The sequence below is a fragment of the Blennius ocellaris genome (genome assembly GCF_963422515.1).
Source record: "Blennius ocellaris genome assembly, chromosome: 10".
NCBI lineage: Eukaryota > Metazoa > Chordata > Actinopteri > Blenniiformes > Blenniidae > Blennius > Blennius ocellaris.
Window position 1 is genome coordinate 5778997 of NC_137659.1, and position 25628 is coordinate 5804624.

The 25628-nt window shown below is 41.3% G+C and overlaps 2 protein-coding genes across 2 annotated transcripts in view; both read left to right on the forward strand.

The window, feature by feature from the left end:
* The window catches only part of atp1a2a (ATPase Na+/K+ transporting subunit alpha 2a), a 47071-nt gene extending 31938 nt beyond the window's left edge, over nt 1-15133 (forward strand). Inside the window, exons 15-24 of the mRNA XM_080503204.1 lie at nt 1780-1916; nt 4010-4160; nt 5128-5296; nt 6445-6599; nt 9497-9620; nt 11098-11243; nt 11328-11458; nt 11557-11658; nt 11913-12004; nt 14758-15133. Of these exons, the coding sequence (XP_080359330.1) occupies nt 1780-1916; nt 4010-4160; nt 5128-5296; nt 6445-6599; nt 9497-9620; nt 11098-11243; nt 11328-11458; nt 11557-11658; nt 11913-12004; nt 14758-14786 (1236 nt within the window). The 3' untranslated portion in view covers nt 14787-15133. The remainder of the gene's footprint in view (nt 1-1779; nt 1917-4009; nt 4161-5127; nt 5297-6444; nt 6600-9496; nt 9621-11097; nt 11244-11327; nt 11459-11556; nt 11659-11912; nt 12005-14757) is intronic.
* Nucleotides 15134-17499: 2366 nt separating this feature from the next.
* sdhc (succinate dehydrogenase complex, subunit C, integral membrane protein) lies at nt 17500-21813 on the forward strand. Its single transcript, XM_080503217.1, has 6 exons — nt 17500-17538; nt 18633-18692; nt 18948-19049; nt 20239-20300; nt 21208-21371; nt 21576-21813. The coding sequence occupies exons 1-6, from the start codon at nt 17522-17524 to the stop codon at nt 21678-21680; spliced, it is 510 nt and encodes a 169-aa protein (XP_080359343.1). The 5' UTR covers nt 17500-17521; the 3' UTR covers nt 21681-21813.
* Nucleotides 21814-25628: the final 3815 nt, after the last annotated feature.

Genomic DNA, 25628 nt, shown 5'->3' on the forward strand with positions numbered 1-25628 from the left:
TTAGATTGCGATGATGTAAGCGGCGTAAAATATTTAAGATCGGATGGGCTCCCATGGTTTTATGCAGAACATGAAGAAAAAGCGGCGTTATTCGAACTCAAGCCAGATCTCAACTGAAGCTAAAGTGGTTAACATGAATTTTATCAACCTTGTAAAGATGTATGAATCTAGTTCATAACTGTTGGATATGGAGGAATTGAGTCCTTTGCAGGTGTATTGTGGAAAATCCGCTGCATAAATATCTAGTGTATACTCTTCTGGCTGAGCTCAGGAAGGGGAAACTAACACACACGACTCTGCTGCTTTAATTATCTTTACTGGATGTTAAAGTTTCAGTGTGCAGTGTAGTGTGCTGTCATATGCTGCTTGATCTTTAATATACCCTCATTCAGCCAGCATATGCAATACCGGGGATTATAGCAACGATGGGGATTTTCAACAAGGTGCTCCATATTATTTCCATACTTATTATAGAGTTTTACAGCCAGATATTAAATATAATGTATTATGTCGCATATGCATGGTGATAAAACCGCAGACTCATTGTCATTGCATATATCACAATCATAAACATGTTTTTACAAATTCACTCCTCAGAAGTAAATAGTATATTTCACTTTTAGCCCTCCCACAGAAATATCAAAGGTACTCTCAGTTGTTCTCCAGCCCCGAGCAGATTGTTTCTGCTTTGTGACTTTGAAGAAAAAGGTATTAATATCCATTATGCAGTATGTTCTTTTGTCACGTCTGTCACGAGATGAAAAATGAGCCTTTGAGTAAAGTCCAATTCTGTCAGTTACTTCTCGTGTTTTTTTTCTTCGTTTTTTAAAATTATTTTTATTCTGGGTGATTTTCAAAAGATTTGTACTCTACAAGTCAAATCACTTTATAACTGAACAAGAGTGCCTTAGGAATTTATGGAAGGAATTCAAAAGATCCTTCCTGTAACTTCCTGGTTATGTGATTTGTTAACCTCTAATGAGACAAGTGAAATAAGGTGTGTGTCATAGCTTTGCTGCTTTGATTAGTTTCCGTCATCAAAAAGTTTGCTTGTGCAGCTTTTCAAAAAATTACTAATTCAGCCCTTAATTACACAAACAACAGTTGTGTTTTTCCCCCTTTCTTGGTTGACTCAGGATGTTTCTTCCAATGCACATAATAGATATATTTAATTTATTAATACACCCCAAAAAACTGGTCTGCATATGCAGTGTACATACAACTACAGAAAATCATAACATTTAAGGTAATTGTTTTAGTTTGTTTTACACTTTCAAACAGTTAATTTTTTTTAAATATATAAATACTATCTAATGGCCTCTATTTACTCTGAGTTTGACGTCTTGAATCATGAAAAACTTTCCAACAACACTGTAGTTAATGTTTTTCATTATTAACTGTTCCAGTGGGCAGATATAGCAAATATTTTATAGGTCATTTGAGCCTAGACTAAAGGTAGCGAGAGGAAAAATGTTGCTTTCTTTTTTCCTCTCGGTTTTTATGGGTTTCACACAATTTCGCTGATGGGGAAACACAACACAAAAGATTTCTCAGCGCTGCTGTCGGCTTTGAACCTTTCACCTCCAGTCGCGCCATTCTTCGCCAGTGTAACTACACAACACATTCAGATGACTTATAGACCAAGAAAGCCTATTCTGTACTGTAGCTCAAGCATGTTGTGACACATGACACACAGATAAAATACAGTTGGGGGGGGGGGGGGGGGGGGGTTACCACTGTAAAGCTTTCTTATTTATGAGACCTTCTGTGTGCTGTCAGGTTATCATGGTAACTGGGGACCACCCAATCACAGCCAAGGCCATTGCTAAAGGAGTGGGCATCATCTCTGAGGGCACCGAGACGGTTGAGGACATCGCAGAAAGACTGAACATCCCTCTGAGCCAAGTTAACCCCAGGTGTGTGTGTGTGTGTGTGTGTGTGTGTGTGTGTGTGTGTGTGTGTGTGTGTGTGTGTGTGTGTGTGTGTGTGTGTGTGTGTGTGTGTGTGTGTGTGTGTGTGTGTGTGGGTGTGTGTGTGGGTGTGTGTTTGGGTGTGTCATTGAAGGCTGTGGCTGTGTGCTGAAGCGTTCTGTAATAACCCCCTGTGTGATTGCACGAGCAGTTGAGCATGTGGGCAGTGATGTGTCAGCGGGATGTGTGTGTAAGGTCGTATGCATGCGTTTAAAGGAGGAGTTGACATGTTTAACCGAGAGTTAAGTGCAAATGTAGACGCCTCCCTCATAAATGAAGCGGGGGGCAGGGCCGAGCCGTTAGAAACAAGTGAGAGACCTGTGGATGAAGGTGGCGGGATCCACATGAAGGCAACTCTGAAGGTGACGAATGAAAAAGGAAAAGTAATTCAAAGAGTTATAAACTTGACAAGCTTGTGAAATGGAGCCATTATATGGAAACTCAGAAAGTTGGTAAAACATACATATGTGCTTATGGGAGTGGAGAATTTCAGGCCTTCTCTAAAAATTGTGTCATAGGCTCATCGGCAATACTGGAAAATAATAATTGAACTGTGACTTGTGTAGCAGACAAAATATTTACTCAGATACACTTATACTAATCAGTGACATGTTTCTTTTGTTATATATTAACTATTTTAAATCTTCAGTGTGACCGTCTATCTCCTACTCACTGAGATCACAGTTACTATTTGACTAAACTCATGTTTGCTCGAGGAAAATAATATCAATATTAATATCGGTAACATTGAACCAACTCAGTCCTCCTGATAGCAGAATGACTAATGTCTGACTCCTGGGGATATTTTTGGTCCAACATGAATATAAGCATAATTTTAAAAGTGTGTGTAGTTTAATTCAGCTATTTTGTTTTTAAATCTTGTGTTTCTTTTGAGAGATGCAAACATTGAAGATGTAGAGCATCTCGTTCCCACTAACTGATATGACTTCAGTTAACATCTAGATTACAACAGCATCTCCCTCCACTAACATGCAGATTAACGAGCATCTTCCTCCCACTAATTAATCTAACTTCTGTTGAACCCAGTTGAATTGGACACAGCACTGACCCACATGGTGCTGACAGCTCAGCTAATGTGTCACAGGAACACTACAATACTACAGTGACATTTATTACTAGGACAGGCCAAAGAGGGCAAATGAGTCAAATCTATAAGAGCCAGTAGAAACTGTAATCAAGTTCTAATTTTTTGTCATTTGAAAATGAGGTTAGGGTTCTTGCTCATTGGGCACTTTGTAAGGTGCACTTATACAATCGAATAAACAGTTCCTTTCAGTGAGCCAGACACATCCAAAGGTAGTAATAATCATACTTCTATTCATTCTTCAGGTTATATTGAATTGTGATGTTGCATTTATTTCAATATTCTGCTCGTCTCAAACTGAAATACTACAAGCACCCTGTAATCGTAATATTTGTATTTGCCACTTTCCATTTTAATTCTACTGCAGTCAATATTATGATAAAGTTTACCCTCCTGGCAGTCCCAAGTGGACATTTTCACTTTAATAAATGACAAAATCAGGGATTATCACCTGAATTAGATCACTTTAGAATAGTGTTCCTAATGAAGTGACCACTGAGTGGATTTTACCATTTTGTTTTAGAGTTAAAAAAAAAACCCAAAACGAGCGAATGAGTGAGGTTGAGACTTGTCGCGCGGCTGATTTTGTTCTTTCCTCACGTCCCCCCCCCCCCCCCCCCCCCCAAATGTCAAACTGTCCCTTTAAGACATGGTGCATGAAAAAGTGTGTTCTAGCCACTGGATTGTGTGTTTGTGTGTGTGTGTGTGTGTGTGTGTGTGTGTGTGTGTGTGTGTGTGTGTGTGTGTGTGTGTGTGTGTGTGTGTGTGTGTGTGTGTGTGTGTGTGTGTGTGTGTGTGTGTGTGTGTGTGTGTGCGACAAAGACAAACTTTAGGAGAAAAACAAGAAAATGCCATCGCCCCTCTTTGCATAATTGTTGCTGCTGTCACTGACTTCTTCTTCCGTTTCCGTATCGTTGTTATTTGATTTTTCCAGGGATGCCAAGGCTTGCGTCGTGCACGGCTCGGACCTAAAAGACATGAGCTCCGAGTACCTGGACGACCTGCTGAGAAACCACACAGAAATTGTGTTCGCTCGCACTTCTCCTCAGCAGAAGCTCATCATAGTGGAGGGCTGCCAGAGACAGGTCAATGGCCAGAAGCGTCCATGCACGAGTTTCTGTGTGTGTGTGTGTGTGTGTGTGTGTGTGTGTGTGTGTGTGTGTGTGTGTGTGTGTGTGTGTGTGTGTGTGTGTGTGTGTGCGTGCGTGCGTGCTTACGTGTGTGTGTGTCAGAGGGAAAATAGAGAGTGTGTGTTTTTTGTGTAATTGGGCCTTTTGAAGAGCCGCACAGCTGATCTGCAGTGTGTGTTTATGTGGTTGAATACAGGTGTATGTTTGTGAGCACCAGTGTGTGTCTCTGCCATTTAGGGATGAATACAGTTTTCTGTGTGTGTGTGTGTGTGTGTGTGTGTGTGTGTGTGTGTGTGTGTGTGTGTGTGTGTGTGTGTGTGTGTGTGTGTGTGTGTGTGTGTGTGTGTGTGTGTGTGTGTGTGTGTGTGTGTGTGTGTGTGTGTGTGTGTGTGTGTGTGTGTGTGTGTGTGTGCGTGCGTGTGTGTGTGTGTCTGTGTGTTATTTGTTGCCACAGGTGCTTGAATGGATCAATACAGGGTGTTGTGTGTATGTGTATGTGCATTTATGTGTGTGCTCGCCCACTTTTGGGGGGCCAGTTTAAAAGAGCGGAGCTGAATTCTATTCTATGCTCGTAACTTTCTGTTAAAGTCCTCCATTAAATCCTACATATGTGTCTGGAAGAAAAAGCACTGCTTTTATGTGCAAAATGTTGGAATTAGATGTATATGCACTCACACAAGCCCCTATATATTGAGGTCATGCTACAATTCACCCCGACTCACTTACTCTCCCTCCATGTGACTGAATGATTGCAACTCAATTCCATTTTTCATTTAATCTCCCCAGAGCTGCTTTGAAAAGACATTATTAAGACAGAATGGGAGGGGGGTGGGGGAGAGAAGTGGTGAGAGAAAAGCTTAAATCATGATACTTATCTTTCTCCTCTTGACACTTTTTTGTTCTCTGGGCCTTGTGGGTGTAGGGGGCCATTGTAGCTGTGACGGGTGATGGCGTGAACGACTCTCCGGCGCTGAAGAAAGCCGACATCGGCGTCGCAATGGGGATCGCCGGGTCTGACGTGTCCAAGCAGGCTGCCGACATGATCCTGCTGGACGACAATTTTGCCTCCATCGTCACTGGAGTGGAGGAGGGTGAGTGATGTGTGTGTGTGTGTGTGTGTGTGTGTGTGTGTGTGTGTGTGTGTGTGTGTGTGTGTGTGTGTGTGTGTGTGTGTGTGTGTGTGTGTGTGTGTGTGTGTGTGTGTGTGTGTGTGTGTGTGTGTGTGTGTGTGTGTGCCAGCGTGCGTGTCTGCGTGCGTGCGTGGGGCAGGAACTGACAGTGATAGAATGGAGCAATAAAACAGAAAAGGAAGTTGAAACAGAAATTTAAAAAAAAAAGAGCCAGAAACGAAGGGACAATGTATTTAAACATTTGAACGCTGTCCCAGACAGCTCCAGACAGACTGGAGATAATTATTTTATGAATACCTTGAATATTTACTTTTTCATGAGCAGAGCTCTGCACTGTTTCAGACAGGATTTTTCAACATGGATACAAAAAAATCAGATTTCCATTCTTCTGATATCAGCAAATCATGATTCAAGTCCTACATGATTTGGTTTGTCGATTTCTTAACTCTTTATCAGGCATGGTATTTGATAATGTTGTCTTTCCTCCCCATTTCTTCAAATGGTGATACTTGATGAAAATTAAAAAAGACATGAAGAAATGAGCGTGCTCTAAAGGGTTAAATGACGATAAAAATTCTGATCGCCATTGATATTATTTACCTCACCAGTAAAACTCTCTGCAGGCGACAGTAAAAATGCTGATGGGCCCCAGTTGAGCGATGAGAAACATCTGCACCACAGCTGTGAAGCATCCATGTTCACATGTGTAACAGTCGGCTTTCACACATGCATTTTGACTCACAATTTGCCGAAGACTTGTGATTTCAAAAAGCTTTGCCCTCAAGGACTTGAGTTATTCAGACTGATTTGAAACTCGCCTCAAGAGACCCTTTTTTTTAATCTAACTTTGGTGGCTAATGTGGTCTTGGGGAAGAAAAAAACATTCGGAATGTAGATATGGTGATGAAGCAGTCATTTTTAATCACTCCTTAGCTCAGTAAGTCTGTAATATTCATTCAACCTTGACAGTCCATATGAAAGCAGACTGAAACAAGATTGAAGCTATATAATACACTGTCAATAATCTCTCTAATGAGATCTATTTGGCTTTTGTTCATATGTAATTATCAACATCTGCATTTCACAAATCTGCTTTTTTTTTATTGTAGGTCGCCTCATCTTCGACAATCTGAAGAAGTCCATCGCGTACACGCTAACAAGCAACATTCCAGAGATCTCGCCCTTCCTCTTCTTCATCATTGGCAACGTGCCTCTTCCTCTGGGAACGGTCACCATCCTCTGCATTGACTTAGGCACTGACATGGTGAGCAGGGGGGGTAAACACATTTGCTAAATTCCATTAATAGTCTTCCACAAAACCCATGAAATGGAATTCCAGTACCGGCAGTTTTTATCACATGTCTGTGGGCTCGTTTATTTCTTGATATGTGTCAAATAATTGTCAAAAAATTAGCTAATGGAGTATTTTCACATCAAAATCCCTCCTTTAATCCGGTGAAATAGTGCCAAAGGTCTGATTACTGTTAATGCTCCTGGAGGCGTTTCCCAGTTCTGTTTTCTGCAGACATGCTTATACAGCTTTGCAAGCGTCTTCTCTGCATCAGACCCAGCTGAGGCTTTAGATCAGGGGTGTCGAACATAAGGCCCGTGGGCCAAAAACAGCCCCTCAAGAAACTCCGATCTGGCCAAACCACCAAAAAAATTGTGAACATTTCAGAGACGTTTTCAACAGCACACAACACATTACAGAGAGTGGAGCTGAGATATCGGTGGTGCTGCCATGAATGCGAGCAACGCCGTTGCTGTCAAACTAGCCTCATTGCCATACCGTCAGGGGGAGTTTGTCAAAACACCCATAACGCAACAGCTATAGGAGAAGTTTTCTGGACATTTTCACTGTATTTTGCACCAGAAGGTTTCATTAAAATTGGCCTTGTGTTGAGATTGTCATTTTCAGCAGTAATTGTTTGTTGTTTGACTAAATTCTAAATTCAAAGGTTATCATGACACATTTTTACCGGTCTCGCCCACTCGAGATGAAGATAAGAAAAGATAAACACTTATGTGTTTGACACGCTGCTTTAGATCCTTCTGTGTGAAATATTTTTACAATATATTGAGAAATTGTGAAAAATATTTAATGGGTTTCGACAAACGCTCTATCCGACACTGTGTTTCAATCAAATCGAATTATTAGTTGTATACCGCTGTGTTTATCTTTTCCCTTATTACATTTTTCTTGTTCTCTTTTTAAATGAATCTTACAATTTACAAACACAACATAATGTTTCATATTTGTGGGGAAAGTTCCAAAGTGTTTTCATGTTAATATGCTCTTATTGAGGCTAATTTTAGCAAATCTTCTCAGTAAAGGGTGGCTAATCATTAGCATGTTTTCCAGCTACAAGCAAGCTATGGGTGACATTAATCGCAAATGATGTTAATACTGGTGTCAAAATGAGTGCCCCAAGGTAAAAAGAACAAATGTTTGGTTTAATTTGTTCTTTTTGTCGGTGGGAGGAATTTGCTTTTGGCTCTCCGCCGACGTCCATTTATTCAAGCAGAACAAAGACCGGGTGACACTCACATACAGATTTACATTTCACAGCTCTGCCATTTCCTGATGCCAGTCTCGCCTTTGTATTTCCAGCAGCAACAAAAAGAGTTGCTGGCACGCTGCTTGCCTGAGGGGCGTAATCCATCATTACAAAAAGAAAGGAATCACAGAATGAAAATATTCAGAAGGACTGCTTCAATTGTGTTCATTACTTTAATTTTAATTTTTCCAGCTCTCAGCTGCCAAACATTAGTGTGCACCTCAAACTGATTCTTATACATCCCCAGCGAGGAAGGCAAAAGTTTTATATCATACACGGCTGCCAAAGAGCAGTTTAAGTCCCCACAGGTTACAGAGTGAAGAGAAGCAGCTTGCACACATTGTTAATAAAGCAGTTCTACGTATTTTACCGAGATAGCATACAAAAGAAATCTTAAAAAAAAAAAAAATGAACCTCTTTGGTTTTTCCAGCAGTAAGACAGTTTTGTTCAGGTTGACAAATATTTACTCATCTGTCTGAGATCACAGGAAAAGAGAAAACTTTACTGGTCAGATTTCTTTTTAAAGACACCTTGATTGAATCTTTAAAGCGCTTAATTCCAGTGTTTGTTTTGCATATAAAAAAAACCCTCTTCAAAGAAAACATGTCTGCATGTCTGCTGCAGTGAACAGCTGGATGTTATCCTTGAAGAGAAGGACCCTGACATGAAAGTGAAGCTTGAATATTCATTAAAAAATGAAAAGTACCTGAAAAGTGTTTATCGTACAGTACACAAGTAAAATTACAAAATTCCCATGTCTGTTGGTGAAGCTGGTAACAGCTGTTAACAGCTTAGTTCAACTCCAGGCTACAGGCTTGAGGGCTCTGCTGAGATTTAGCAGTGACAACCGGCACTCGGAGTGTGCGATGATTATTTTTAGCAGGCCCTGCCATGTGGAAAAAGATGGCTGCAAAAGATGTTTATCAAAGCTCGATGTGGCACACTTACCAATGCCCCGAGACAAGAGATTTAGATAGTGCACACCGCCACGCGTACATTCAGGAGTGTTAAAAAATAAACTAAAGTCTGTTCCGCACATACTGTTTTCACAACCCCGTTCCTTCTCTTTCTCCTCGTCATTTCCTTTGCTGTGGGTCAGGGGAGTATAACACCAAAACAAACTGGATTTGTACACCACAGCCTGTGTTGAGAGTCACACTGAGCAAAGTCCCCACCTCAAATCCCACCTAAGTCCCACAGATTTCCTTCCCTAAGTCACACATATTGCTCTATTGCTTACCTGCTAAAACCAGCCAATATACGATCTTTATTACAGGGACCTTTTCTACCCTCCTCTTTTATGAATGTCTTGAAATCCACTCCAGCTCTCTCTTCTCTTGTCTCCTCTCTCCGCCTCCCCCTCTGTCACTGTCATCGCTTCTTTTCTCCCCCTTGTCTCCTTGCCCTTTTTTGTGCCTTTTTCTCTTCCCCCCACCTCGGTGATTGAATGATTATGTTAATGGTGATATGTCTCGTCTAACTCGTGTCTGGCGCCCTCACCGTGTCTTTGTAACAACGCCACAAAGACAAATTCCCACACATATATTGTGCCGGGTGCTTTAAATGGAGCTCATCCTGCCCTGTGCCTCCTATCCACTTCAGGTCCCCGCCATCTCCCTGGCATACGAGACAGCAGAGAGCGACATCATGAAGCGGCAACCAAGAAACCCCAGAACCGACAAGCTGGTCAATGAACGTCTCATCAGCATGGCATACGGACAGATAGGTTCGGCCTCTCGAGTCTCGTAAACTCTCTACACCATGGCTCTTAAACCTGAATCACTGTGACAGGCCTCTTCTAGTGAAGATATAGTGATAATAAACATCCCACACATAAAAACATCAAATAATGACATCTGTCATGGATTCTGGCATCTCTTATTGCCTTTGTAAATGTTTAGGTGCATATTATGTAGGACAATAGATCCACACAGGAAGTTTGTGCAGTTTACTTTTTTCCCCACTCAGACTGAAAGTGGCTGTGTTTTGGAGCCTCTACTTGAATGCATTTTTTTAACTTTTGGTTTTATATGATGTGTAGAAAAAAGCAAAGGCTGGCCCAAATTCACAGGCTGCAAAATAGACCAAAATATAACAGGGTGTCATTGGATGACACAATTTAAACCAAACATGTTCAAAACAGCTAGCGACACACACACCAACACACCCCTCTATAAGTCCTCAGAGACCAGCAATACACCACGAATTACATTTATAAACCACTGTGCTGACATTACAGCCTGAAATCCTAACGCACCACAAACATTTAACTGATGATGGGATCCGTGGTGACACTGAAATCAACAGCTGCGCATGGAGAATAAGTAAAAAAAAACAGATGCAACCAGCTCCAACATAAACCAGTTTCAATTCAACAACATCATAAAGCAGTGATTTATAACCATTGCCTCAATTCTTGCTCTGTGGTTAAAGACATTTAGTGTATTCATCCATCTATCTTTTATCCAACTCAGTGTCACGGCCAATCCCAGCTGACTTTGATATTCCCTATTGCTTTTTTTTTTGCACTTTAGCATTATGTACATACCACACTGAGAGGATATAATCACCAGCACTATTTTCTAAAAATATGAAGTAGATTTTTCATAAAACAGACTCAGAATCTGCACTTTCTACATATATAAGGCCATCTGTTTGAGGGTTTGGTCTAATCCCTGCTGTTTATTTAAATTCTCCATATAAATGCATGAAATTGTTTAGAAATAGCATCCAGTTTACAGAACTGTCTGATATGATTAAGATCTCAAAATTAACAAGTAGCCTTGGGATTGGTGATTTCAAAACAATGCGAGACTCGATTTTATATTTTTGTGATATCCTCACACATCTGTTGGAGAGGAAGTGATTTATTTGAAGTGAAATCCAGGCGTGTTTGCATTGTTAACTGGATATACGGAGACCTTCAGTCACAGCAGTTAAAGCTAACGTGCAAAATCGTGTGGAGAGAGTAAAATTGACATTGAAATTAAATGAAATAATAGTTTGTGGAAAAGAAAAATCGGATGAGTTTATCTAATCATTTCAATTAATTGTAAATGGCATTGCACTTTCAGGACCATTCGACAAGAAATTATGACATTAAACTGCTTAAAACGTCAAGCCTTGACTTAGAATGAAATGGCATTTGTGAAAAATAAGTTATTAAACTTCTAATTAATGAGACCGTGCTTTGTCCAAACCAGGTATGATCCAGGCTCTGGGAGGCTTTTTCACCTACTTTGTCATTTTGGCCGAGAACGGCTTCTTACCAAGAGACCTCGTGGGCATCCGCGTCAGCTGGGACGACCGTGAAGTCAATGACGTGCTGGACAGCTACGGGCAGCAGTGGGTAAGGAAGCAAGGAATGTACACTGGGATATTTTTAGATTCTTACAAGGTCTAAAAACACAAAATGTGTGTTTGAACCCGGCAGACCTACGAGCAGCGGAAGATTGTTGAGTTTACCTGCCACACGGCGTTCTTCAGCAGCATCGTGGTCGTCCAGTGGGCTGATCTCATCATCTGTAAGACCAGGAGAAACTCTCTCTTCCAGCAGGGCATGAAGTGAGTGAAGGCTTTAAAAAGCAAACATTGAATGCACAAATTAAAACCATTATAATAATTTTTTAATCTTTTTTTTTTTTTTTTTTTCTGCTCATCAGGAACCGGATCTTGATCTTTGGCCTGTTTGTTGAGACCGCCCTGGCTGCCTTCCTCTCCTACTGCCCCGGAATGGACGTTGCATTGCGCATGTATCCCCTGAAGTACGCTCTGTATATGCATATCTCCACTGAACCGAAAAATAACCTCTTAAGGGCCTAATAGACTGCTATTAGCCTGTCACTCCTGACTGTAAATGAAGTCTGTGATCTCTTTGAACAGCGCATTGTTATCCTTAATATTCAAAAAATGGCTGCAATGAATTTAACAATTTGCACTCTGTCTTCGACTCGCCGCTACTCAATCTATCCACTCCTTGTCTTACTCTTTTTTTCCCCCCTCCTCCTCCTCCTTGCAGGATCTGGTGGTGGTTCTGTGCCTTCCCATACAGTCTGCTCATCTTCGTTTATGATGAGGTCCGGAAATTCATTCTGCGGCGGACCCCGGGAGGTAGGTGGTCATTAGGAGACGCCAAGATTAAAAGGTTTTCTGGCGTATTTGAATGTAATTAAGCAAGAGGAGAAAACTGTCAAATGACATTGCAGGATATTCAGCACCACACGTATCAAAACTGTTGCCGCCGCCGTCGTCTGCGCCTCCGTCCGCCTCGAGTGTCCACTCGTTTGAGCACATGCTGATTGACAAAGTCATCACAGGCCTCGTCTGATGATGATCTGAACTAAAAGCATTCCAGCAGGCATCTGACAGATGTCGACTCGTGAGAGTTCAGCGTCACTCCCAATGCACAACTTTCCGAATTAAAAAAAAAACAAAAAAACTAAACAAAACTAAAATGTTTTGAACTGCGATAAAGAAGTAAAGACCAGGTACTGCTTTTACACAACAGTGTGGGTTGCAATTATGGCTAATTATTGCAAGCCTTTAATTCTGGTGTAATGTTTAAAACATTGCTTTGAAAGCAGCGTTTTCGACACGCTTGGCAGCTGTCTCCTTAAAATCTTTTGGTTTTGTAGCAGTCATAAACTACGCAATGTAATTTTTTTTTTTTTCTTCTTTGAACCACCTTGTTGTTCTGGCACAATTTGATATCGTCATTGATATTCTGACATGTATTGTGAAAGAGGAATTGTAATAATTTTCATTTCAGAAGCATTGTTAAACCAAGCTTTAACAAGAGAAGAGATTTCAGGCCTTTTCCCTGCAGCTATGTGGCTCAAAACAATCAGCCAGGAAACAAAACGCAAGCCACTTAAACGCTGAACAATGCTCCAGCCTCCACAACACTTGACTGATTACTGTTTGTCTTCCAGGTTTGATTTTTGACAAACTACCATGCAATCGCAGTTCTGTCTGGCATGTTGCTAAAGAATTACTTTTAATAAATGGAGCAGCTTATAAACATGAAAATATCCAATGGTGGATATTTCCAAACTTCCACCGAAATCTATTTGAATCTTATAATTAATCTGCATGTGGTCCAGATTTTAATCAAAGCGCTTTGTCATTTCATTTGAAATATACTTCATCCTAAAATGTGTTTTTAGGAGAGTAAGAAAGCAAAAATATTGATAATTAAAAGGGAATGTTTAATGTTTTTTCATTTGGCCTGAAAACTATATCTAATGGCTTCGTGTTCAGTGTAAAGTAATTATTATGCTGGAATCATATTTTTTTTGTTCCTTTCCAACTACAAACACACACCAAACAGTCACAACGATAAACACTCACCACATGTTCTATTAGCCTGCTTTGCAGCGCTAAAACAGCTCTGAGTAATCAGTGAATGGACGATACAGGGGCATTTAATGTGTGCTGTGGTGCACAATTTTAAAATGCTCAGAATTGGCAATATTAGGTTAAATTAACACTCTGAAACGTCATAAGTTCTTAAAAAAAACAAACATTTGTGGACATTATTCAGTGTTGTAGTGTGCATTATTCACTCGGATCAATTCATACTGTCTGATCTGCAGCAATGTTTAGGCTTTGTTTACACGGCAACGGTGTCAAGTGAAAACACACGGTTTTGCGTTTTTGTTTAAGAAAAGTTTCATATTTATACAGCAACGTTTTAAAAACTGTGACTGTTTACACATAAACAACAAAAACACTGAAACGGATGTAGCTTTCATAGTGCAAATATGCGTGTTGTTTGTTTTTTGTAATGAAAACACACATTTGTGCAGAAAATGTCACACAATAAACACTAACAATGAGAGTATGCAGGCGTTTGTATGGACAATCAACACGTTGGATTGTTATTGCTGTGACTCAATTATAGAACTATCAAATCCCTGAAGAATATGGACTGGGAGTCATGATACTCTTGAGGCAGCCATTGTTGTTAGTGTCCATATACTTGCACATATGCAGAAGCACTGTTTACTACAGCCGTGGTGTGCAGGTGCAGTAGCAGGGTTCCCGCTGTTTCCACAGAGACGGAGTCGGGGCATTGTCACCTTAGGAGCCATTTTTAAAAAAAGCACCATTGTCGTGTAAACGGACTGTCCCAAAACACATTGAAAGTTTTGTGTTTTCACTTGAAATCATTGTCATGTAAACCTAGCCTGAGGGAGGTGCTAATGTCCAAAGAACAACCTTCCTCTGCCAGATCGCCTTCATCCAATGGTGCAGCCTGGTGTTGTCACCTGGCCATCCACATGATGTGAAAGCTACTTTTTAGATCCCACAACACTTCCTTTTTCTGTCAAATTTCACTTATATCTATTTCATTCTTCATAACTTCACTGTTTATCAGTTGAACTCACTTTGTGAAGCTGTGGTTTTAATGTTGGCTGATTGAGGCATCCTAACATTGAATCAGAAGATACCTGTTCCAACAAGAAGAAAGCCAGTCGCAAATGATTACAAAGGAAATTAAAGCAGGCTGATGAAGACTTTTGAGATCCGCCCTGAAGATCAAACACGCGATATGGACACTCGACAATGGCTCAAAATGTGCTCGCTGCCACAGCGTTTCAGCTGATGAGGGGCAAGACATGCGGAGGCAAATACAATTTATCGTGACAGTTAATCATTTCTGTTAATCTGTGTGTCACGGGCTGCTGATCGGAGTCTTGGAGTTATAAGGGGATTCATTTGGAAATGTACAGAGACAAAGGCAACGGCATGAATACAAATAGAGTGATACAAAAGGATATTATGAAAAGTGCTCGCCTGTCATTTTGGTCTCTGACACCTTTCCTCTTTCTCTTTCTTGCCTCTCTTCTCATCTCTTCCAGGTTGGGTGGAGCGGGAGACATATTATTAACATTCAGAAAATGTCAATTTGAATTGTGTGTCTTTCTGCCTGTGTGCCTACACGTGTGTCTGTGAGAGTGAGACTGTGTGTCTACGTGTGAGTGTGCCTGTTGTAATATTGCATGGATCAGTTCACAAAACTGATTATCATAAGAAGTCCTGCTGAAAATAGGCTTCTGATTGTGCTTTTGAGTTTTTCTCCTTTTCATTTCATCAGAAAATATTTCCAGCAGAACGTACACCTTTGTGCCTCTCGTAAACTTTTCCCACAGCCACGTGCAGTGGTCTGTTTGGGCTGTAATACCAAATATTGTTCATGTTGTGCAAAATTACCAAATAAAAGAAGTTCCCAAGTCCTACTGGCTATTGATTTCATTGTCATTCTCAGATTGTGTATCATCAGTATAATTGCTTGTGGCTATTGTTGCTTATTAGTCATGCTCGTTGAGGGTTTGAGCTAAAGACTGGATAGAATACAAAAGCCTGGGCCAATTCCAATGAAATAACGAAATCTAGGACCACATGCAGCTTGTTCAAGGTCATGTAATATTTATAAATTATAATAAACTTTTCAACATTTTTAGTAGTATTGACTTCCATTTGGGTTATTTTCAATACTTCACACTGAATTCAAAACATGAAATTAGTAAACAAAAGCACTGTTTATCACATGTAAAATGTCCATTTAAATTGTAAAATTGGCTTTATGCACGATAATCTGAGACCTGTTCTTCTTTACCACTCAAGTTTTTTCAACTCAAACTACGCACAAGCAATATTGTTGTTGATTATAATCTCTTTGTATTTTCCATGTTGAGTTTACATGTTATCCATTCATGTGTGGGACCTCATTTGGAAAAAGCTGTATAAAATATAATTGAATACTTTTCCTGTCTCCTATATGTTAATAAGGTGACCAAACTTCATTATATATGTCCTCATGTCTAATAAGTGTCACTGTGTAATTGACTTGCTGTGACTTAAATATCTTTGTGAAAGCAATTTGCTCTTCAACATCTTCAGATCTAAAGTCAAAGGCAATGTCAAAACTGTCCTTAAAATTAATTAGAAATACATTTCAGCTCTCGTTCGACTAAACTAAGCCTTGGTAACTTTGAGGCCTGCAAATTCTCTTCTTATACTTTAATACCAGACCCAGCAATTGGGAGCAGAGCTGAGGGCTGCTCCTGGGCATCATTAACCTTACTACCAGGTTTCAGGTTTCTGTCTGCATTTACCTCCATGTAGATTTGATCTCTCTTGCTCTCTCTCTCTCTCTCTCTCTCTCTCTCTCTCTCTCTCTCTCTCTCTCTCTCTCTCTCTCTCTCTCTCTCTCTCTCTCTCTCATTCTCTTTCTCTCTCTTTATCACTCTCTCTCTCCCTCCCTCCCTCCCTCTCTCTCTCTCTCGATCTCTCTCTCATTCTCTTTCTTGCTCTCTCTCTCGCCCTCTCTCTCTCTCTCTCTCTCTCTCTTGTTCTCTTTTAATTCGTTACTGAATCCATCATGGATTTGTCATTTACTTTAGTATTTTTTTGACAACTTCTTGCATTGACTCCCGACATTTAAAAACTGATCTGTACTATCTACTGCTTACATTCTTCAAAAGAGCTAATTTCTTGTTACAACAGAAGACCGTTTACAGTCACAGTAAAAGATTAAAGCAGTCATGACTACAGAAGAAGAATTTAAAAGGGATCAAGTCTATCAGTATTGATTGACTGCCACAACTTCCTGTTTCTGTTTAAAGAATAAAAGTAATTACAAAAGAAATTTACATTTATTGTGTTTTATATTGGTCCTGACAGATTTTTCACATGTTCTCATTTACAAAATGATTTACTCTGGGAATTAAACGTATGATGGAAATGTATTTATGATCTCTTTCTATGTTGAGTCAGAGTGGTGTAGTGACACACATTCCCTTCTCACAGCGAGAAGGTCGAGGGTACTGTGCCTTCACCCATTGTTATCTGAGATTGGCTCCTGCACCCTGCGACCCTGAACTGGATATAGAAGATGGATGGATTGAATTTGGGACGTGGTGGCTTTCTACAGCAGGATATTTTTTCATTTTCTGATGTCTGCCAGTGCCACTGTGCCAATAGTATTGTCACAAACTGAACTTGATACGCTGAAGAAACTCAAAATGCATGCGTGCATCCTGGATAGATGGATGGATGGATGGATGGATGGATGGATGGATGGATGGATAGATCGATCATTGGCCAGTCAGCCAGTTGATTAGTTGCTGGCCGGTCGGCCGGTCAATGGATGGATGGATTGATTGATGGATGAATACAAGCATCAGTGCTCCAACTTTTTTGTGTACAAATACTGTTTTGGGTCAAGTTTAACTGCTGTCTGTTGGTATGTATCCACCACTAGTGTTGGTCAAAATAAAGAAAATCTTGATGTGATAGATGATAGTGTATTTTGAAGCCTAAAAATACACTCTTGATTCACCACCTATTACATATTGTCATATTAGCTGATTATATGTTTTAATGTTATTACTATGGTAATGGTATGGGAACAATGATTTTTGTTTGCATTACTGCATTAACGTTCCACTTGTTATTGTTAAATATAATGCAAACTACAAAAACGCTCGTGAATACGATATAAAAGACGAGTTTGAAGAAATCAGAACCTTGAGTTCAAGTTTTCACCTCCACGTGACCTTAAAGCACCTCTGAAGAACAACAACATCCGCTGACGTCACTTCCGCACACTGCTCGTCCAACATGGCGCTGCTCTTAAGGTCAGTACGTCTCTGCTACATAAACACTGGAAAAGCAGTTTTAGATCGTTTGATGGATTTCGAAAGTCATGTGGGAGTACTTAGGGTTAAGTTATAGGTGGAGAAATGGAGCCTGATTCCAGTTTTTGTTCATGTTCTTGTTTAAAAGGGTTGCGACACCGCTGTTAGCTCGCGGGCTAATGCTAGCTGTTCTTGTGTGAAATTTGAAGCTGATAGAAGATGGACTTTGACACTTTGTGTGATGAATAACCGAGATCTACTGATACATTTATAGTTCGTACTCTTCATATGTGCGTGCGTGATTCATTTTGACCGGTTAACTACGGCTGTTAGGACGGTTTTAAACTATTTTTTGTCTAACACATATTTACCATGTCTTCGTATTTTTTACTGACTTTTACTAGTTTTTATATGCAAAATGATTAGAGGTAAAACGCCTCAAACCTTTGTTTGTTGCGATACTGTCAGAAAACATACATTTTCTTCAGATGTCATTAATCAGGTTTGTTATGTTTGTCCTCGATCAAGCTGAGGTAGGGTATCGAAATTATGTCCTTATAAACCAGTATTCTAATGATGTGAGGCAGATTTGTTCATGATACTGTAATATAAAGTTGGTGTAGTGTTGTTGTGATTCAATACATGTGCTGTTCACATTTCTTGTTGCTATTGATTATTGTATTTTATTAAATAAATGATTCAACTGTCTCATTTTTCAACACGCAACATATCACAACCAGAATATTTTCCTTTTTTTTATCATGTGAGACTTCACAGTCATCGATTAACCAATAATTAGATAATGCATTTTCCAAATGTATTTTTCTTGTTTGGTCAAGTAATAATCTAACCTTTGATGCTGTAATCTGATGTTTTCTTTTAATTAAGATATATGTTACTGGAGCATAATATTGAATGTCTTTTCTTCATTTGTATTCATACTTTTTTTTTTTTTTTTACATAGCTCTGTCCTGTCATTAAAAACTCACAAACTTCATCTGTCCCCAGCACCATTTTGATCGAATACAGGCACAAAGGTAATCATAACAAACCAAGACATGAAACTAAAAGTCTTTTCTCTCCTTTCTCTTCAGGACATTTGCCCGTCGGGGTGTCTGTCTCTCCAGACCACAGTGCAGTGTCTTCTACAGACAGTGAGTTCTGTTTTGTGAGTGCATGTGCAGCCATAAGTACACTGCTATTCTTTGTAAGACACTTTATTAATCCACTTAGAGAAATGATGTCTCCACGTGGCCAAAGTTAATCTTGCCTACACATCAGTACTGCAGTATTAACCGTGAGGTTGAAAGCCTCTGCTTCATCACTGCCCCAGACCCCATTTACTCATATTTCAAATGAAGTGTGTGTAATATTATCTGTCTAAATATCCTCCTTTCTGTCCTCGTCAGTGCTGCTCCAATGGGAACCACGGCCAAAGATGAAATGAACAAATTTTGGGCCAAAAATACCAGACTAAACCGACCTATGTCTCCCCACATCACCATCTACAAGTATGTACTGTGTTCCGAGCAGTGTGAAGCTTTTTGCATTTTTCATAAAGACTCATTACGGATGTAACACCATATGTTATTTAAGTTTCGCACTTTCAGCATCATGTTTGCAAAGATACCACAAAGTCACTGCCACACATCATCCCCGCTGAAAAGCTTACTGCTGTTTTAGTCTGCTCTCAGATTTTGCTGGGTTTCAATTTTCATACCAATAAAACGGCAGGGCATGCCATTACCAGAGATTTACTGCAATAAGCACCTTGATATGCCAGGAAGCTATTAGAATCCTAACGCCTGCTGTAAAAAGAAGTATCTGGTGGATTCACACCGAGCTTCTTTCTTGGCTTAGATTTTATTCAGCATTTCTCTTGTCATCTGGGACCGCTCTGTTGGCACTTAATGTCTGACACTGACACTCCAAGCCATTTGTTGTTTCTACCATCTGTGATCTAGTGAATTTAATCTTACTCGTTTTTGTCATTTTTAACCAACTCTGTACAAGAGCATTAGCCTAATTTATGACTGAAATGTCATAAATTTGTCCCCCGGCTTGCAGTGTTGCCTTGGCGAGTCTTTTCCATTTTACGTTTGAGGTGCAGCTAGAATTTTTAAACCAGAGCATGACTGTGAGACGTCTGGTCAGTCGCATGAAGTTGGTTACAGTTGCAAGCTGATCCTCTTTACATTTGCATTCAAATTGTAGTTGAAGTAATACTCGCTTGAGTGTATTTGATTTATTCTTAAAACGTGACACCCCCGGAACAATAGGTGGCGATATGACGTGGCCTTTTCATATTGCGCTGCAACATCACCGTCATTAGTGAGCTGAGTCGGCATGAATTGTATCTTTATCCTCTCAGCCAGCTAGATTCTCCTGTTTGACCTTTGACATGCTGTTTGAGTTCTGGGTGCAGTCGATCCATTTTCAATCATTTTATCACATGTTTGCATGATCTTTTAAACTTGAGACGACAGGTATCAATACATAAGACCCGTGGACAAAAACTACTTTACCGATCTGGCCCCCTCCAGGTGAAATTGGTCTGTATGGAGCCCCATGAGCTATTGTGCTTGACACCTCTGGTGTAAACTATCGGAGGGACTGAACGCTCAGTGTTTGATCTCGGTTATAACGTTTTTACATTCATCGACATTTACTGTCAATATAATTTATCCTTTTGCCTTTCAGGTGGTCTGTTCCCATGATGATGTCCATTACATTCAGAGGAACAGGAGTGGGACTCAGCGGAGGTATTGCATTAGTTTGGTTCTTCTATTCTGAAATTATTACTTAAAAAAAAAAAAGAAATACCTCCCAAAACGTGTGTGTATGTGTGTCTTCTCTTATTATTCCATCAACAAAAGGAGGCCTCTGTCAGTGTTTGATTGAGCCTGAAAATCTCCTCAGGGCATTTTAGTCCATCACTATTGATTTGTGCTAAGAGCATTTACTGGAATTACAAAACAGAGGTTGTTCAATACAATTCAAGCCTTGCATGTGAAAATGAAGTGTAATACTGGAGGGCTAATGGCTTTTAGTCATTGGTGTGGTGTAAAGGGCCGAACCTGTGTCGCTGTGAGATTGTACATCGGCTCTGCCGACCTTGATGAAACGCGCCGTGAAAGCCGAGTTCAGTTCTGTTTACATGTTAATGGGTTCAGTGAGGGTCACTTTCAACTGCTGGACTACCCTGCAGACTTTATTTGATAGATGAATCTTCTGCATTCATCTTTTATTTTTGGACAGTTCGATAAAACCGTCTCAAAATTCGTACTTTTCTCAGATGAGGTTTTAGTTTTTGTTTCTTCTCTGTGTGCATTGTCTCACATCTACTGTTTATATGTTTGTTGCCTATACGCCTGTCCCGATGGATGAATTCCTCTTGGATTTTTGATCATCAAGGCAGTATAAAAATAGACGCTCAGATTTAGTGATTGTGTCCATTCATTGTGATATGCAGCCAATGAGCAGTGTGTTTGGTACGGAGCCATTGTTTAGTCATTTAATCATCTGGGGGGGAGAATTTTTTTTTGCAAAACTGCAGGGGAGGGCTGTAAAGTCGTGAAGCTCCATGCAGACATGCATTTATTTTTTTATTGGTATTTTCATACACCTATTTCATCTTTGATCCCGTAACAAATCTGTTGCTCTGTCTAGCTATCTCAGCCTTTGCGTTGGCGGCGCTGACGTTACCCGGAAGCTACCCGTACTACCTGGATCTGATCCACTCGCTGTCCGTCGGACCCTATCTCATCGGGCTGGCCAAGTTTGGCCTCGCCTTCCCCGTATCCTACCACACCTACAACGGCATCCGCCACTTGGTGAGAATCGTTTAAATCCTCTGGGAATTAAAAGCATTAATTTGTGTTGCCATGTTGCGTAACGAATTAAATCCCCCCCCCCCCCCCCCCTTGCTGTTTTCCCATTTTCTCCCGAGTTGACTGAAATTCAAACGGGGAACTTTTGCACATATTTATAAGTTCTTTCTGCTTCCCTTTTGTTTTTATTCATTATTATTTAATCAGTGGTGGGATATCGGCAAAGGCTTCAGAATTCCAGAGGTGTACCGCACCGGATACTTGGTGATTGGCCTCTCCATCGTCACCTCCATCGCCGTGGCTATGCTTTGAACTCAGGACGAGATGCAATGAGGAGAAGAAGGAGACTGGATGCCCTGTGGGAGTTTTGTGTATATGTTCTGTTCTGGCTGACTGCACGCCTCATTTCATCAAAGTATTAAATAAAGGATTATATTATGCTGTACCCAGAAATGATGGTGTGATTTTTTTTTTTCTCTCCTCCCTTGGAATTAATTACACTCTGGAAAGCTTTGGGGTCATCAAATGCAGCAGAGTGCAAAGTGCATGCAAATGTGACCCACTTTATTGCACTATTCTTGCTGTGAACAAACAACCAGCAGCCAAAATTAGATGCGTCCTACATGTTCTCTCCTTATGTAATTTGTCTAATAACGCCGTGACGTCGGATACATGAATCACTTTACAGTATTTATACAGTCAGGCCAACCGGCACGGGCGTTGTGCTGCTAGTGGACCAGAGCGCTCCAGAGCTGCTCACTGCAAGGCTGTCATTCATATTTTACCTTCTCCGGGCTGGCGATCCTCCGATGCATTTTTAACGCCGGGGAAAGAGTTGGGCTAAGATGTGGAGAGGCAGCAGCCCAGCGGTGGATGTATGAGGCATGTGAACAGGCTCCTCACCGGCAGCCTGCCTCGGGCCTTACCTCCCACTGAACCTGCACCGGAGCTTCACTCTACACCTCAACAGCTTTTGTCCTGCAGTGTGAATAAAATCAAGCTGCGGTGTAATGTAAGATCACCAAGTGCGTGTGGGATACACGTAGGAACAACAACAACAGAACATGTTCCCTGCACGAACAGTTTTCTAAATGCGTCTGTTTGGATCAGCTAAACTTGTGTGTTGAGAAATCTGTTTACCTGTCACAAAACTGCTTTATCAATTTATTGCACGGCTCAAAGGAAAAACGCCTGTCAACTTGGATGTCGTTACAGTTTGCTGGTGAGAGAATGTGTTTATGACCCACAAACAATATCAAACATCGCTTGTGAAGGTTACAAAGCACACTTTCTGCGCTGTCAGTGTTGGTGAACCTCCAAAGGTAATTTAATGGTTCTGATCGCGTATTATTCCCCTCAGAGCCTGTTACTGGACAAATATATTTAACGGTTGTCAGCTCGAAAAGAATTATTACGGTAACGTCAGCAGAGTCCCTCTCTGCAGGCTGCATGGGTTCAGGCCTGGTTGTTGTGAATTTGGCATGTAGATGATTACCTGGTCCACTCGGTTCTCATTCGTGCTGCAGGCTCCTTTCCACCTGAGATAAATCGCGTTGCGTTTTTATATTGTGATGGACAAGGAAATGGGTCAGGCTCGGTGGGGTTTTGAGGCAAATTTACCTTTAGCCTCTTCACACCGAACCCCACCGAGCTGTTTTTTCCCTTTATTGAGCGAAACTCAAACTGAAGCGACCTAATGAAAACATGGGTCGTTTATTCCCTGCGAAGAACAAGCACTTTACCTCATCACCGCCGATGCATCCATAATGGACGATGTTTCATCTTTTTAGTTTTACTCCAATAATATTGCCATTATGATGCTTTGACGAGATCTCCAACATGAAAGCAGCAGGGGGATGGAGAGAAGCGGGCTCCAGCCGTGTGTTGAGGCATTAAGATGATAATGCTTGCGCGGCTGCAGCACCCCCTACCGGCCGGCGCGGTATTATCCGGCCAGGCTGCGGTCCTGATGCTGAGCGATGGTAAGGATGCTACACAGGGCGGGAGGGAGGGAGGATAAACCCGGTTTTGATCGAAAAAAAATGTGCCTACGTCTCTGTGGCGCAATGGAATAGCGCGCTGGACTTCTAATCCAGAGGCTCCGGGTTCGAGTCCCGGCAGAGATGTTGCTTTGTGATGGAAGGCTTTTTGGATGTTAGGAGATAATAACAGAGATGAGGATGCATTGTGTTTTATACCCTTTTTATGCTCCAGACGGCTGCTTTATGCATAGGCACAACGGACAGAAACAAGATGGGTGTGAAAATACAATATTCTAGCTGAGTTGTGGATATTTTTCAAAGGTCCAGTCACTGTATATCTGTATGGGAATTTCAGATGGATGGTGCGCAAAGGTCACTGCTTTCATATGCAGATTTGAAATGGGCAAACAGCCTGAAACTAAGCTCTGGTGTGGCACTGTAGAGCAATACAAGCTCCATTAGGAGGCTATCTATGACTGCCTGGGCTGTGCTCCTGGATCCGGTCCTCCACGGTCCATAGGACTGTGCGCTCTGGGTTCCGGTCCTCACACAGTGACATCAGAGGACACCGGGGCGCCCCCCAGACAGGGAGGGAGGAAGGGAGAGAGGGATGGAGATGCTTTCAGCACCTGGGGCTGTCCACTCATTCGAACCGGAGCAAAAGCTTTTCTAATGCAGCGCCAGCAACCAAACGTTTAAAGCCTTTTCTGTCCTCATAACAAGTGTTTAATGATGCCAGATGCTGCGTCTCCGCTCTCCCATTCGGTTTAGAGACAGAGGGAGAGATAAAGACTCAGGTTTTCTTTGAAAATAAATGACTCATGGTACCAGGGGATACCGTCGTCTCAAGATTTTTGCATTCTGAATCATGAACTGTAAATACAATGTGGAGAATCAGTATTTCTGTAATCATTGTGCACTTTTCAATTTTGTGAAATCAGGGTGTGGACCTTTCTGGAATCCTTCCAAGGACCCCTGAAGGTGGACTCTTGATTTTTTTTTTTTTTACTAAACCATACATTACGCAAAATCTGCGTCCATGTGCACTGTTGATGGATTTATTCAGTCAGTGTGGAAAGCGGCTGGTTGTTTGAAGATCTCTCCAACGCCATGACTGAAATCAACCCCCCTGGCTCCCCATGGCTTTTATTGTTTTGCAGCCCCTCCAAGTCCACCTCCAGGGTTTTCACTTCTGTCGCCACCGCCACTGACTGGGTTGTCGTGCGGCTGCCGCCATCCATGTTTAACCCCATCATGCCTCCCCACACACAGACCTAATCCGCCAGTAAAACTAATCCTTAATCCTCTCTGGCAAGTTGAACATACCCCCCTCCTCTCCCTCTCTTTCTCCCTTGGATTCCCAAACGTGCCTGACGCACGGAACGTCCAAACTACAAGGACTACCCTCTGATGAAGTTTATAGACATATGCAAAACTGCCCATTCCTCGGGGATACCCTATAAACATTACGATGTTCAGACATTATGGGGGTATTATACAAATTTCTGAGTGATAAAAAGTGACAATAAAGTCAGTGTTAAATGTGCAGGCGAGCAGTATTGCGAGAATATGACCGAGAGAGAGAAGTCCCACAACTCCACAAGGCCAAGCACTCAGTAACATCATTATTGCAAATTATTAAGCCTACGGGAAATAGTAGTGGGGCCCTATCTGTGAGATAGGAGTAATGGCTCCATAACATCAACGATAAGAAACATTACGCTCCACCGAGAAGCGTGACAATCATCTCCGGCTGACCTCCTAGTGTTGGAGATATGTTGACCGGAGCCTGTGAGGAGACTTCTCAGTAGATAAAGAAAAAACATGGGGTGATACAGTTCTTCAAAGCCAGATAAGGGCAGCATAGGCTGGGCGCACTGTGGAGTATTTTAAGACCATTATGGTGATTTTTTTTTTTTTTCGGTATGGAAAGATCACACTCCTCTCTCTATCTGCTCCATCTTCTTCATGTTGCTCTCTGCCAGTAGGCCCCTGCTCTGGCCCTGTTATCCCGGTGGTACGGGCCAAATCGTATTAAAATGCCCTCCCTCCCTTCATCCCTCCCTCCCTTCCTCTCTGTCCCCTCCCCTCCCTCTCGTCTTTCAGACAGTCTGTTTTTGCTGCAGTGAACGGTAGCCGCGGAGAGAGAGAGAGAGAAAGAGAGAGAGAGAGAGAAAGGGGGGAGAGATAGACATACAAACAGAGTGAGAGAAAGAGGGAGAGCGGAAGAAAATTAAGCACGAAAAAACAAGGAGTCAAACAAAAAGGATATTTTTTT